Consider the following 15,302-nt stretch of genomic DNA (forward strand, 5'->3'; position numbering starts at 1 on the left):
AGCCATGGATTTTAGTGACGGTTGCTAAAATCATTTTCCTCATACAAACAGAAATCTTCATCTCTTTTCTGTTTCTGAGTAAATAGTACATACCAGCACTATTTCAAAATAACAAACTCTTGATTGAATAATAAAAACTACAGTTAAACACTAAAAAACTCTAAGCCATCTCCGTGGAGATGTTGCCTGTACAACGGCAAAGAGAATGACTGGGGTAGGCGGAGCCTAGGAGGGATCATGTGACCAGCTTTGCTGGGCTCTTTGCCATTTCCTGTTGGGGAAGAGAATATCCCACAAGTAAGGATGACGCCGTGGACCGGACACACCTATGTTGGAGAAACAACTATTTTATTTTGGAATGCTTATTTTAGATATAACAACAAATAAATAACTAATGCTCCTTTAACTTTGTTACGTTTCTGTTTGTTACAGAGCGGTAACTCTCACACAATATTCTGTTACTAACTAACATTAATACACATTTCATTTAATATATGGATCTGTTAGTTCACAACAGCATTCTCAGAGGCCTACAAGGAACTTGCTTTGAAGCCACCTTCCCTTTGTCACTGAATATTCTAGCCCGGCTCCTCAAACAAACCTTTACTGCAAGTACAGACAATAAATAAATCAACAGAACTTCATTTATTGCAGCAAGTCAGCTTCAGGGCTCTGAAAATATTTCTGTTTGTTTTACTCGCTCAGGAATATGGCTGCACTGAAGTATAATAATGAAAGCGAACAAATATATACTCATCAGTGAGGTGTCAACTCTGGCGGTATCACAAAATACCATATCATTAAAATGTTAAAAGACATTTATTTCTTAAATGTTGTATCACAAAAAATACCCATCTTTGGGCTAGATTACAAGTGAGGCGCAAATGTTTTTCCGCAAGCGATATCGTCTTTTCACAAGCCTTTTTCATTGCGCTGATATTACAAGTTGAGCAAATTTGTGATTGCGTCAGCCATTTACGCTTTAATCCTTACCGCAATCTCAGAGCTTTGTTTAACTGTTTTCCAAAACTAAAAAGTTGCACAAAACACTTAAAAAATACATTACAAAGTACAGTTACACTCATATTAACACTGTCTAATAAAAATTATTTAAAAAAACTACTACACAAAAAAGTTATAAGGGCTCAAAGATATGAGATCTCAGGTGTTAGAAGAAAAAAAACATAATTTATGCTTACCTGATAAATTTATTTATTTCCGGATATGGTGAGTTCACGGAATCATCAATTACTAGTGGGAATATCACTCCTGGCCAGCAGGAGGAGGCAAAGAGCACTACAACAAAGCTGCTATATATGTCACTTCCCTTACCCAAAATCCCCCAGTCATTCAGCCGAAGGAAAAATGGAAAAAGAAGATAACACAAAAGTGTAGAGGTGCCTGAGGTTTCAGAAAAAAATAACTATCTGAAATAAAGGATGGGCCGTGGACTCACCATATCCGGAAAGAAAGAAATTTATCAGAGAAGCATAAATTATGTTTTCGTTCCTAAGATATGGTGAGTCCACAGAATCATCAAATACTAGTGGGAATCAATACCCAAGCTAGAGGACACAGATGATAAGGGAGGGACAAGACAGGTAGACCTAAACAGAAGGCACCACTACCTGAAGAACCCTTCTCCTAAAAGAAGCCTCAGCCGAGGCAAAAGTATCAAATTTATAAAACTTTGAAAAAGTATGCAAAGAGGACCAAGTTGCAGCCTTGCAAATCTGTTCCACATAAGCCTGATTTTTAAATGCCCAGGAAGAAGAAACAGCCCTTGTGGAATGAGCAGTGATTCTCTCAGGAGGTTGCTGTCCAGCAGTCTCATAGGCCAAACGAATAATATTCCTTAGCCAAAGAGAAAGAGAAGTAGCCGTAGCTTTCTGACCCTTGCGCTTCCAAGAAAAAAAAAACAAACAAAGCAGAAGACTGACTAAAGTCCTTAGTCTCCTGAAGATAAAACTTTAATGCACACACAACATCTAGGTTGTGCAACAAACGCTCCTTAGGAGAAGAAGGATTAGGACACAAAGAAGGAACCACGATCTCCTGATTAATATTCTTGTTTGAAACAACCTTAGGTAGGAAACCTAATTTAGTACGTAGAACCACCTTATCAGAATGAAAAATAAGATAAGGAGAATCAAACTGCAGAGCCGAGAGTTCCGAAACTCTCTGAGCAGAAGAAATAGCAACAAGAAACAAAACCTTCCAAGATAACATCCTAATATCTAAGGAATGCATAGGTTCAAATGGAGCCCGCTGTAAAACTCTAAGAACAAGGTTAAGACACCAGGGAGGAGTAACAGGCTTAAACACAGGCCTGATCCTAACCAAGGCCTGACAAAAAGATTGCACATCTGGCGCATCCGCCAAACGCTTATGCAATAAAATAGACAATGCAGAAATCTGACTCTTCAGGGTACTAGCTGACAAACCCTTCTCCAGACCCTCCTGGAGAAAAGACAAAATCCTAGGAATCCTGACTCTACTCCAAGAGTAGCCTCTGGATTCACACCAATACAGATATTTACGCTATATCTTATAGTAAATCTTCCGTCACAGGCTTACAAGCCTGAATCATGGTCTCAATGACCTACTCTGAAAACCCACGCTTAGATAAAATCAAGCGTTCAATCCCCAAGCAGTCAGCTTCAGAGAAACTAGATTTGGATGAAGAAAATGACCCTGAAGTAGAAGGTCCTTCCTCAGAGGGAATCTCCACGTAGGTAGAGATGACATTTCCACTAGATCTTCATACCAGATCCTGCAAGGCCATGCCGGTGCTATGAGATCACCAACGCCCTTTCCTGCTTGATTCAAGAAATGACTCTTAGCAGGAAAGTGAACGGAGGAAATATGTATAGTAGACTGAAATTCCAAGGGACCACCAGACCATCTATCAAGACAGCCTGTGGATCCCTTGACCTTGAGCCGTACCTCAGAAGCTTGGCATTATGCCGAGAAGCCATAAGATCTAATTCTGTCTGCCCCCAATTGAGAATTAAACTGGAAAATACTTCCAGATGGAGTTCCCACTCCCCCGAATGAAAGGTCTGTCGGTTAGAAAATCTGCCTTCCAATTGTCCACTCCTGGGATGTGGATCGCAGAAAGACAACAGTTGTGAGACTCCGCCCACTGGATTATCTGGGCCACCTCTGTCATGGCCAAGGAACCCCCCCTGGTGGTTGATGTACGCCACCGATGTTATGTTGTCCGACTGGAACCTTATAAACTGAGCTAAGACTAACTGAGGCCAGGCCAGTGGAGCATTTAAAATCACTCTCAGTTCTAAAATGTTTAAAGGGAGAACTGACTCCTCCCGAGTCCAAAGACCCTGAGTCTTTAATGACCCCCAAATTGTTCCCCAACCTAGAAGGCTGGCATCAGTGGTCACGATCACCCAGAAAGGTCTGCCAAAGCAAGTTCCCTGGGAGAGGTGTTCCTGAGACAACCACCACAGAAGAGAGTCCCTTGTCGCCTAATCCAGAACTATTTGCGGAGACAGATCCATATAGTCCCCGTTCCATTGCCTTAACATGCATAACTGCAGAGGTCTCATCCTTTAAGTCTATGGTTGTCATAAACTGACCCTCTTGAACCAAAAGAAGAATGGAACGTATAGTCTCCATCTTGAAGGACGGTACTCTGAGGAACTTGTTTAAACACGTTAGGTCTAAAATAGGTCTGAAAGTCCCCTCTTTCTTGGGAACCACAAACAGACTTGAATAAAATCCCAGACCCTGTTCCTGCGGAGGAACTGGAACTATAACTCACAGGGCAAAAAGATCCTTGATACAATTTAAGAACGCCTCTCTCTTTATCTGGCCTACAGATAATCTTGAGAGAAAAAAACCTGCCTCTGGGAGGAAAAGTCTTGAATTCTATCTTGTACCCCTGAGATACAATTTCCATGGCCCACAGGCCTGGGACATCTCGTATCCAAGCCTGAGCAAATTGAGAAAGCCTGCCTCCTACTAGATCTGTTTCTGGATCAAGGGCCGACCCTTCATGCTGACCTGGAGTCAGCCGCAGGTTTTTTAGACTGTTTACCCTTGTTCCAAGACCGACCAGACTTCCAGGAAGACTTGGATAGTTCCTGCTTGGAAGAGGAAGTGAAGGGTTTACTTCTAAAGTTACGAAAGGAACCGAAAATTACTCTGACGCCCTTTCTGCTTATTCTTCTTATCCTGAGGAAGAAAAGATCCCTTTCCTCCTGTGATATCTGAAATAATTTCAGCCAAACCAGGCCCAAACAATGTCTTACCCTTGTAGGGAATAGCTAATAATTTAGACTTAGAAGAAACATCCGCAGACCAGGATTTTAACCAAAGGGCTCTGCGAGCTAGAACCGCAAGAACAGACATTTTTGCTCCTAGTTTAATGACCTGTAAGGAAGCATCCGTAATAAAGGAATTGGCTAACTTAAGAGGCTTAATCCTGTCCTGGATCTCCTCAAGAGGAGTATCTGTCTGAATAGAATCAGACAAGGCATCAAACCAGTAAGCTGAAGCACTGGTATTAGTAGCAATACACACCGCAGGCTGCCATTGAAGACCTTGGTGAACATACCATTTTCTTTAATAATACCTCCAATTTCTTATCCATTGGATCCAAAAAAAGCTCTTGGCTAGATTTAGAGTTCTGCGGCCAAAGGGGTGCGTTAGCTACGCGTGCTTTTTTCCCCCCGCACCTTTTAAATACCGCTGGTATTTAGAGTTCACAGAATGGCTGCGTTAGGCTCCAAAAAAGGGAGCGTAGAGCATATTTACCGCCACTGCAACTTTAAATACCAGCGTTGCTTACGGACGCGGCCAGCTTCAAAAACGTGCTCGTGCAGGATTCCCCCATAGAAAACAATGGGGCAGTTAGAGCTGAAAAAAAAAAACTAACACCTGCAAAAAAGCAGCGTTCAGCTCCTAACGCAGCCCCATTGTTTACTATGGGGAAACACTTCCTATGTCTGCACCTAACACCCTAACATGTACCCCAAGTCTAAACACCCCTAACCTTACACTTATTAACCCCTAATCTGCCGCCCCCGCTATCGCTGACACCTGCATATTTTTTTTAACCCCTAATCTGCCGCTCCGTATACCGCCGCAAACCTACATTATACCTATGTACCCCTAATCTGCTGCCCCTAACACCGCCGACCCCTATATTATATTTATTAACCCCTAATCTGCCCCCCCACAACGTCGCCGCCAGCTACCTACAATAATTAACCCCTAATCTGCCGATCGGATCTCGCCGCTAGTCTAATAAATGGATTAACCCCTAAAGCTAAGTCTAACCCTAACACTAACACCCCCCTAAGTTAAATATAATTTAAATCTAACAAAATAAATTAACTCTTATTATATAAATTATTCCTATTAAAGCCAAATACTTACCTGTAAAATAAACCCTAATATAGCTACAATATAAATTATAATTATATTGTAGCTATTTTAGGATTAATATTTATTTTACAGGCAACTTTGTAATTATTTTAAACAGGTACAATAGCTATTAAATAGTTAATAACTATTTAATAGCTAAAATAGTTAAAATAATTACAAAATTACCTGTAAAATAAATCCTAACCTAAGTTACAATTAAACCTAACACTACACTATTTGGTTTGTTGACAACCTTGACAGATGAAATCTCCCTCTTGGGGGAGAGAATTTGAAGTCTAGAAGGTATCCCTGAGATATGATCTCTAACGCCCAGGGATCCTGGACATCTCTTGCCCAAGCCTGGGCGAAGAGAGAAAGTCTGCCCCCCACTAGATCCGTTCCCGGATCGGGGGCCCTCGATTCATGCTGTCTTAGGGGCAGCAGCAGGTTTCCTGGCCTGCTTGCCCTTGTTCCAGGACTGGTTAGGTCTCCAGCCTTGTCTGTAGCGAGCAACAGCTCCTTCCTGTTTTGGTGCAGAGGAAGTTGATGCTGCTCCTGCTTTGAAATTATGAAAGGAACGAAAATTAGACTGTCTAGCCTTAGGTTTGGCTCTGTCTTGAGGCAGGGCATGGCCTTTACCTCCTGTAATGTCAGCGATAATTTCTTTCAACCTGGGCCCGAATAAGGTCTGCCCTTTGAAAGGTATATTAAGCAATTTAGATTTAGAAGTAACGTCAGCTGACCAGGATTTTAGCCACAGTGCTCTGCGTGCCTGAATGGCGAATCCGGAATTCTTAGCCGTAAGTTTAGTTAAATGTACTACGGCATCTGAAATAAATGAGTTAGCTAACTTAAGGGCTTTAAGCTTGTGTGTAATCTCATCTAATGGAGCTGATTCAAGTGTCTCTTCCAGAGACTCAAACCAAAATGCTGCTGCAGCCGTGACAGGCGCAATGCATGCAAGAGGTTGCAATATAAAACCTTGTTGAACAAACATTTTCTTAAGGTAACCCTCTAACTTTTTATCCATTGGATCTGAAAAGGCATAGCTATCCTCCACCGGGATAGTGGTACGCTTAGCTAAAGTAGAAACTGCTCCCTCCACCTTAGGGACCGTTTGCCATAAGTCCCGTGTGGTGGCGTCTATTGGAAACATCTTTCTAAATATCGGAGGGGGTGAGAACGGAACACCGGGTCTATCCCACTCCTTAGTAACAATTTCAGTAAGTCTCTTAGGTATAGGAAAAACGTCAGTACTCGCCGGTACCGCAAAATATTTATCCAACCTACACATTTTCTCTGGTATTGCAACTGTGTTACAATCATTCAGAGCCGCTAACACCTCCCCTAGTAATACACGGAGGTTTTCCAGCTTAAATTTAAAATTTGAAATATCTGAATCCAGTTTGTTTGGATCAGAACCGTCACCCGCAGAATGAAGCTCTCCGTCCTCATGTTCTGCAAATTGTGACGCAGTGTCTGACATGGCCCTAATATTATCAGCGCACTCTGTTCTCACCCCAGAGTGATCACGCTTACCTCTTAGTTCTGGTAATTTAGCCAAAACTTCAGTCATAACAGTAGCCATATCCTGTAATGTGATTTGTAATGGCCGCCCAGATGTACTCGGCGCTACAATATCACGCACCTCCCGAGCGGGAGATGCAGGTACTGACACGTGAGGCGAGTTAGTCGGCATAACTCTCCCCTCGTTGTTTGGTGAAATATGTTCAATTTGTACAGATTGACTTTTATTTAAAGTAGCATCAATACAGTTAGTACATAAATTTCTATTGGGCTCCACTTTGGCTTTAGCACATATAGCACAGATATCTTCCTCTGAATCAGACATGTTTAACACACTAGCAAATAAACTAGCAACTTGGAAATACTTTTCAAGTAATTTACTATAATATGAAAACGTACTGTGCCTATAAGAAGCACAGAAAAAGTTATGACAGTTGAAAATTAATAAACTGAAAAGTTATAGCATCAAATCTTTGTAAAAAACACAATTTTAGCAAAGGATTGCTCCCATTAGCAAAGGATAACTAACCCTGATAGCAGAAAAAAAAAAAACAGAAATAAACGTTTTTTTTATCACAGTCAACTACAATCTCACAGCTCTGCTGTGAGTGATTACCTCCCTCAAAACAAGTTTTGAAGACCCCTGAGTTCTGTAGAGATGAACCGGATCATGCAGGGAAGACAATAAACTTCTGACTGAATTTTTTGATGCGTAGCAAAAGCACCAAAAAAGGCCCCTCCCCCTCACACATAACAGTGAGAGAGATCAGTAAACTGTCATAAATTAAATAAAACGACTGCCAAGTGGAAAAAAATAGTGCCCAAAACATTTTTTCACCCAGTACCTCAGAAAATTAAACGATTTTACATGCCAGCAAAAAACGTTTAACATTAATAAATTGAGTGTTATTAAAAAGCCTGTTGCTAGTCCCTGCAAATTAGGCTAAAGTTTTATGCATACAGTATAATTCCAGTGAAGTGCCATTCCCCAGAATACTGAAGTGTAAAATATACATACATGACAGCCTGATACCAGTTGCTGCTACTGCATTTAAGGCTGAGTTTACATTATATCGGTATGGCAGAATTTTCTCATCAATTCCATTGTCAGAAAATAATAAGCTGCTACATACCTCTTTGCAGATTAATCTGCCCGCTGTCCCCTGATCTGAAGTTTACCTCTCCTCAGATGGCCGAGAAACAACAATATGATCTTAACTACTCCGGCTAAAATCATAGAAAAACTCAGGTAGATTCTTCTTCAAATTCTACCAGAGAAGGAATAACACACTCTGGTGCTATTATAAAATAACAAACTTTTGATTGAAGGTATGAAACTAAGTATAATCACCACAGTCCTCTCACACATCCTATCTATTTGTTGGGTGCAAGAGAATGACTGGTAATGGCAGTTAGGGGAGGAGCTATATAGCAGCTCTGCTGGGTGAATCCTCTTGCACTTCCTGTTGGGGAGGAGTTAATATCCCATAAGTAATGGATGATCCGTGGACTGGATACACTTAACAAGAGAAACAAACAATAAAACCCCCAATAAAAGTACATAATCCGTTACTAAAAACGGATCCTCACTGAGCCATCAATAAAATAAATAACTCCTCACACTAACAGTGCCTGCAAAAACTGCCATAAAAACCTGCAACCTGACAGGAATAATAAAAAACGCCCCCCCTGCAGCGTTTCAGCTAAATAAGTGCTAAAAAAGTGCCCTGCTAACATAGAAAAATAAAACTGGCACTTACCTTAATATTTATCTGTCCGGCAGTAGGACAGCTCCCCTGGTTTGAGAGGCTGCCATACCTCACATGGACCTGTGGAAATACAGAAAGACTGAGTAAACTTACTCAGGCTATCTAAATAGAGCAGCAAATTGTTTTGGGAAAATGCAGTGAGGATTGTACCCCACAAGTTCCCAATTGCTTAAAAGCCACCACTGCCCTCCTGAAGAGACTGACATGGGCTATGGGTAGACCCTTTAGAAAGATCAGAGCAAACCTACTCTGCTTTTAAAATAAAAAAAATCTTGATTGTAGATCAGACACCAAAACTTCACCTCCTCCTTGCACCGCGGGCAAAGAGAATGACTGGGGATTATTGGTAAGAGAACTGACATATATAGCAGCTTTGCTGTAGTGCTCTTTGCCTCCTCTTGCTGGCAAGGAGTGGTATTCCCACTAGTAATTGATGATTCCGTGGACTCACCATATCTTAGGAAAGAAAAAGGCAGGCAAATATATGTACACTTCTATGGGGAATGTGAAAATGCGATGTTGTTTGCGCGATCTCGGGTGTTATTCTTTTTTCTCCATTAATTTCTATGAGGGGGTACATGCAAGCACACAGGAAAACTTAAGTTAGGATTTCACGCTATTCGGGTTAACGCTAGCACAAAAGATGTTTTTTTTATATATATATTTAACTGAGTTTTCGGGCACACAGAAGCTTTACTAGAAAAAAGCTACATATTCAGTGGGAAGAAAATACTTTTTCCTGCTGTTCTCATTTAAAGAGAAAGTAATGTCAAAATGAAACTTGCAAGATTCAGATAGAGCATGTGATTTACAACAGTGTTTGTAACCCCAACAGGCCAGGTGTTTATTATAGCTGACCTAGAGCACAGGTGTAATAATCAGCTGATCAGTAACCATGGTTACTAACCTGCTCTCACCCATCAGCTGATTACATCACCTGTGCTCTAGTTTAGCTATAATGAAAACCTGGGCTGTTGGGGGTACTTGAGGACCGCGGTTGAGAAACACGGGTTTAAACAACTTTACAATTTACTTCTATTATCAAATTTGTTGTTCTCTTAATAGACTTTGTTAAGAGTAAAGCTAGGTGGCCTGATAGGATCTCAGGAGCATGCACGTGTCTTTAGCTGTCTATGTATAACCTTGCTATAAACAATATTGCCAGATGGGTAGAGACACGTGCACCCTCCTGAGCTCACCTAGGATTACTCTTTAATAAAGGATACCAAGAGAAATAAGCAACATTTATAACAGAAGTAAACTGGAAAGGTGTTCATGCTCTATCCATTTAAGCTTAATTGTGCCTTTACGGTCCCTTCAAATCCCCTTTTTGTCTATTTATCTCTCTCCTTGTCTGGAAGAGAGCGCAGAGCAAGGACTACTTTGTAAACGTATGCTGACTTGCACCCGATAACTGGGGCTGACTGTAGCACTGCCAGCAAGCCACACATGAAGCGCTCTGCAAATGTCACAATTTGTGTTACTTTAGTGCGGATTACTGAGTCACTTATGCTTTAGTCTCTCTATAGCCAAAATACTCCTCCTCTTCTGACGAGATAAACCTCACACTTACCCAAACATCATCTTATTGCACGCTAACTATAGATATTTGTTACCCACTGACCTACAGCAAAGACTTACCATTTTGTCCCTCAAGTTCATTTCCAATGTCGTGACCCATCTGTTTCTGTCGTGCTATGATGGACGACAGCGCATCCAGGCCGGCATCTTGCTCTGCAATATTAGATGGAAATTGTCAGAAGACCAAAGCCTACAGGTGACAATGGTTTTCTAGAACACATTTAATGCTTTTGCAAAAGCCCCTATTTCACAGCAGAATTTCTTTGCAGAGTCTTTTTTAATAGGATTTTGACATTTAAATCCATTCCAATGCATTAGAAAACCCAGTCATAACCCTCCAATCACAATGTATTGGAAAGAAGATTTTTTGGACATTCCAAATTCAACAGCCTTTATATATAACAAACTTTTTAGCTGTTTTGAGTGCTGCAAATATTACTTCAATGTTCATATGTTAATAAACACATTTTATTTGGTTTCAGAAAATCCAAATCCTACATACAAAATGATACAAGGTGTCATTATATTAAATAAAGGTATCAACAGGCTCATTTGTGATTGCAATGTAATGTTTGAATATTAAAAAATGTTAAAGGGATATTCTACATGTTCTAATTTGTTAAAGTACACGATAAGTGCACAATGGAAGCAGCAGGAAGCGATTTGTTTTCCATTCTACCAATGGGTTAGACACAAAGTGAATGTCCAGCTCAGAGACGCAAGTGACGCAGCTAATGAAGTTTTATGACTTCCGCAGCTGATTGGCTCACCAGCTGTTAACCCTTTGCAGTTCTTAAAGACCTAGAGATGCAGCATATATTACACCTGATTGTATGAAGCCGTTACAAACGCCATGGATTTCTAGATATGTTCGGTATTATCTTCAATACGGAATCAGTCAGTGGTTTACTTTTGCTTTGGTCACATATTTTGTTTCTACCAGGGATGTGCATTTGTTTAGTTACAATTACACTTTCAAATAAAAAACATCCAAATGAATGCACCAGAACAATGTAAAGACAAATTCATCCGTTTTTATTTGCTTTCTTTTTAGGGGTACAATACTGACCCTAACGTGGTAACCTGATCCCCGGCCGCACTAACAGGACGCTGAGCGGGCTCGGCACCCCGGACCTGCACTAAGTTTAGTTAGCGTTAGGGTAAGTATTGTAATGACATTCATTTTAATGAAAACAAATTTAAATGTTTAAAGGGACATGAAACCCTAATTTTTCCTTTCACGATTGAGATAGATCATGTGATTTTAAACAAGTTTCCAATTTACTTCTATTATCTAATTTGTTTTGTTCTTTTGGTATCCTTTGTTTAAAAGCGTACCTACAGTAGGTAGGCTCAGGAGCTACTGAATGATTTGTTGCTGCACATATATACATCATGTTATTACGCTCACCCTGTGCATTAATTAGCTCCCAGTAGTGCATTGCTGCTTCTTTAACAAAGGATACTACGAGAATGAAGAAAATTAGATAATAGACGTAAATTGGAAAATTGTTTAAAATTGTACGTTTTATGAAATAAAATTTGGGGTCTCATGTCCCTTTAACTAAAATTCAGTATTTGTTTCCTATTAGCTTAAACAAATACAAAATAGTGCAGCCCACACATGTTCAGGGAAACGAATGTCCCCGAATATTCGGAACAAAAATTTAGTCTAAAATGACATTTTCTTGGCTGCTCAAGTCTAGTTTCTATTACAGCTTAAAGGGACAGTAGATACCTTGAGAATTTGATTAAAAAAAAAATCTTTAGTTGCACGTAGTAAAATAACCACAATATACGTTCATTATTTAAATTATCCGCCTTTTCATATCATATCTGGATTTTCTATTCTCAGAACAAGAAACACCCTGCTGCTGATTTCTCAAGGCAAAGCAAACAATTTTAGCATAAAAATGACTGATTTGTTATTCTATAGTAAGATACAGAACTGTCTTTAATTACAAAGTATTTACTGTACCTTTAACTTGAGATGTTTTACTCATTGAAATAGATCCGAAAAACAAGTAAACTTTGTTCTGTGCTACTGGGGTGGGCCATATCCTCATTACAAGTAAATATTTAGCCTCACATTCTTTCCTGGGATCTGACTCAGGCTCTCAATATTGCATCAAAATACATCCAAAGGTCTGAAGGAAGCCCGGAGCTACTCCAAACAATATACACCGAGTGAGAGAATGAGAATCAGGCATACATGAGTATGCTCCAATTACTGGTCGTAACCTCATCTGTAGCAGAAAGCGGGCAGTGCTCTGCTGTAAAAATTAATTCTGTAACATTAAAAGCTACAAATATCTGGTTTAGACAGTTTGCAGCAATTTGTAACCAAGGTTACAGAGGTTGCTTTTTGGCCTATCTAGGGAACATTCGACAAAGTGCAATTGTTAAACAAAACCAAGTGCTGTTGTCCATTTAATACATACACAGAGAATTTTATTTTTTACACTAGAGGGTCCATCTAATACATAACATCAGCACATCTTCCACTTAGTGGAGCTTAGAGTTCATCTGTAGTATTTGTAGGGATTTCACAGTGCTATAGACATAGGAATGATATGCAAAGTAGCATTAATAGGGGACAAATGGGGCCCTGCCGAGAGTTGCACTCTTGTAAATCAGCACTCATGAAGGTGATCTACAAAACAGCTTTAAACTTAAGGACATCGCTTCAATTTTCCTTAATTGTTCCATGATGGAATAATTCCATCATTGGTCATTAAAGGGTAAAATTCCACTAAGCGCTTTGCCCAGAAGGGGTTAACAGCAGGGAGAGGAGCTACTGGGAAGTTGGGGTTGGGTTACTGGTTCAGACGACACTTACTTGAGGATTTCCCATATCTGGGCCTTGGCTTCCAGACGTCTCAAGAAAGGCAACATTGTGTCTATCTGTGGCGGTTTGCATGTACCCTAATTAAATTATATTCTTTCTATTAAAGGCTCTGTAGAGACCCAGAACACAACTGACGTCCATGACCCTTTAACTCACTCTGGGTCATAATGTCCTTACTGTCTTGTAACCAACCATCTCACCACCAAGCGTATATGAGAGATGATCAGTTGTCCTGCTCCTGGGGGTCATTTGATTGTATTGCAGCAGCAACAGTGGTCAGTTAATGAAACCTGCATTATTTACAGCATTCACACAACATACACAACATAGGCAATACTCAAGTCTGCTGGATTTGGTGATGTCCAAACCTTACAAAAACCTCATGTAGAGTAAGTTCTTACAAAACCAGAATATGATACAACATGAAGTTCTGCACCTGTGATGGTCCGGCCCACAAGAAGCTATATAAAGGTGCAAAGACAAGCACTTAGAAGGGGAGATGTTTAAAAAGACAAATAGCTTCAACAAGAAACTACTGTGTACGAGCCGGTAATTATTGCGCTGTTGCTTCATATAACTAGGCAAAGGGTTAACAAAATAGTTAAAGTTAGGTCCCGAAGAGCAATGCTCTAATGGTCTAGAGCTGGACACTGAGCCAATCTAGGAAAGCAAATGTGCGCAGACATCAAACAGCAGCCATGGTTAGTTCTAGATCAGTAGTGCATTGTTGCTCTCTAATGGACTTTAACTATGTGTTTAATACTTTTGCAGCTGTTAAACAGTCACATCAAGTAATAGTGCAATAAAAAAAACCTCTCATACATTACATCTTAACAAGAAATACATTTCTTCTTTTTTTTGTTGGTGTTGAGACATAATGTTTAAGCCCTAAATGTGAAGTCCGGTCCTTTAACTCTGTTGTTGCCAAAAAGAATTACAATACATTGCAGAGTAGAGCGCTGCAGCTCTCTCAGTAGCAAAGGGTTAGAACCTAGATGCGTCGGATGTACCAGCTATAGCGAGATCCTAACAGCGCTCTATAAGAGCAGGGCCCTCTTCCTCCAGTACTAGATTTGTATTTTATCACAAGTCCTTGTCATTGTATACCCCGATCATTGTACCCAGCGCTACGGAATTTGACGGCGCTTTACAAATAAATGATGAGAATATTAAGGCGCTATCTCACGGTTCTGTCAATACCTGCTATTATCCTATGCTGATGCTGCTGGAGTTCTCCAATCGCCAGACCCCTGGTCTCCTCTGGCTCTTCCATGACCCATGGGTTACGGCGAGAACCATTTCCAGCACTGCCGGCCAATAAACTCGACCTATAAATATTCAAAAGAAATATTATCAGTGAGCGAGAAGGCATAATGGTAAATAATGCTCTGTCCAGAAGCACATTCATAAGTACAGACTGTTTACAACGACACCAAAGCCAATCAAGACCAGCTCAGTGCAGAAAGTATCATTACTATAATGTCATTAGTACAGATAGCGGCCTCTAAACTTTACTTTCTGTCAAACAATTATGTCATCTGAAATCCTAATACAAAACAATTATAAATAGGGCCTATTTCAAAATTCCTCTTAGCACGGACACACGGTCATAATTAACTTTCTGTGGTATATATATATATATTTATTATCTTGAAATTTCCACTAGTCCCAGAAAAAGAAAGATATTGCCATGGACACACACACACATATATTTTATATTTAAATGTGTTGCAAGATATTTCATAAAGGGACATTCTAGTTGAAACTTAAAGGGACTGTGTCTGATCAGTGTGCCAGCAAACATGCATTATTTGTCTTAAGTGAGCAGCATTGTGCAATATGTACGGTGCACAGAGCGGACGCATACAGTATATGCAGCACAAGTTGCATGCACAGTGATTCTTTAAACTTGTTTATTACAAAGTACTCAGCGTTCTAATGACGCAAAAGCCAGCGTGTTAAAATCAACAAATCCAAACTTTATTAACCAAAGGTAAAAACACCCCGGGCCCAGGGAGTACATCATATGCATTTCATGCCTCTAGGGCACTTGGTCACTTATTTATTAAAGTAAACGGCACAAACGCTTCAAATTGAAATGGAAACAAACTAATATGCACTCCAATTTCAACTTGAATGTCTGATATATGGTTTGGCTGCGCAGGAAACAGAACTTATTACTAGGG

At 40.1% G+C, this 15,302-nt stretch overlaps 1 protein-coding gene across 1 annotated transcript in view; it reads right to left on the bottom strand.

Moving 5' to 3' along the window:
* STX8 (syntaxin 8) overlaps window positions 1-15,302 on the bottom strand; it is an 848,919-nt gene that overhangs the window by 499,368 nt on the left and 334,249 nt on the right. Inside the window, exons 5-6 of the mRNA XM_053710039.1 lie at window positions 14,317-14,444; window positions 10,329-10,421 (exon numbers count right to left, since the gene is read on the bottom strand). Coding sequence (XP_053566014.1) covers window positions 10,329-10,421; window positions 14,317-14,444 — 221 coding nt within the window. The remainder of the gene's footprint in view (window positions 1-10,328; window positions 10,422-14,316; window positions 14,445-15,302) is intronic.

This window comes from Bombina bombina, chromosome 1, assembly GCF_027579735.1.
Source record: "Bombina bombina isolate aBomBom1 chromosome 1, aBomBom1.pri, whole genome shotgun sequence".
NCBI lineage: Eukaryota > Metazoa > Chordata > Amphibia > Anura > Bombinatoridae > Bombina > Bombina bombina.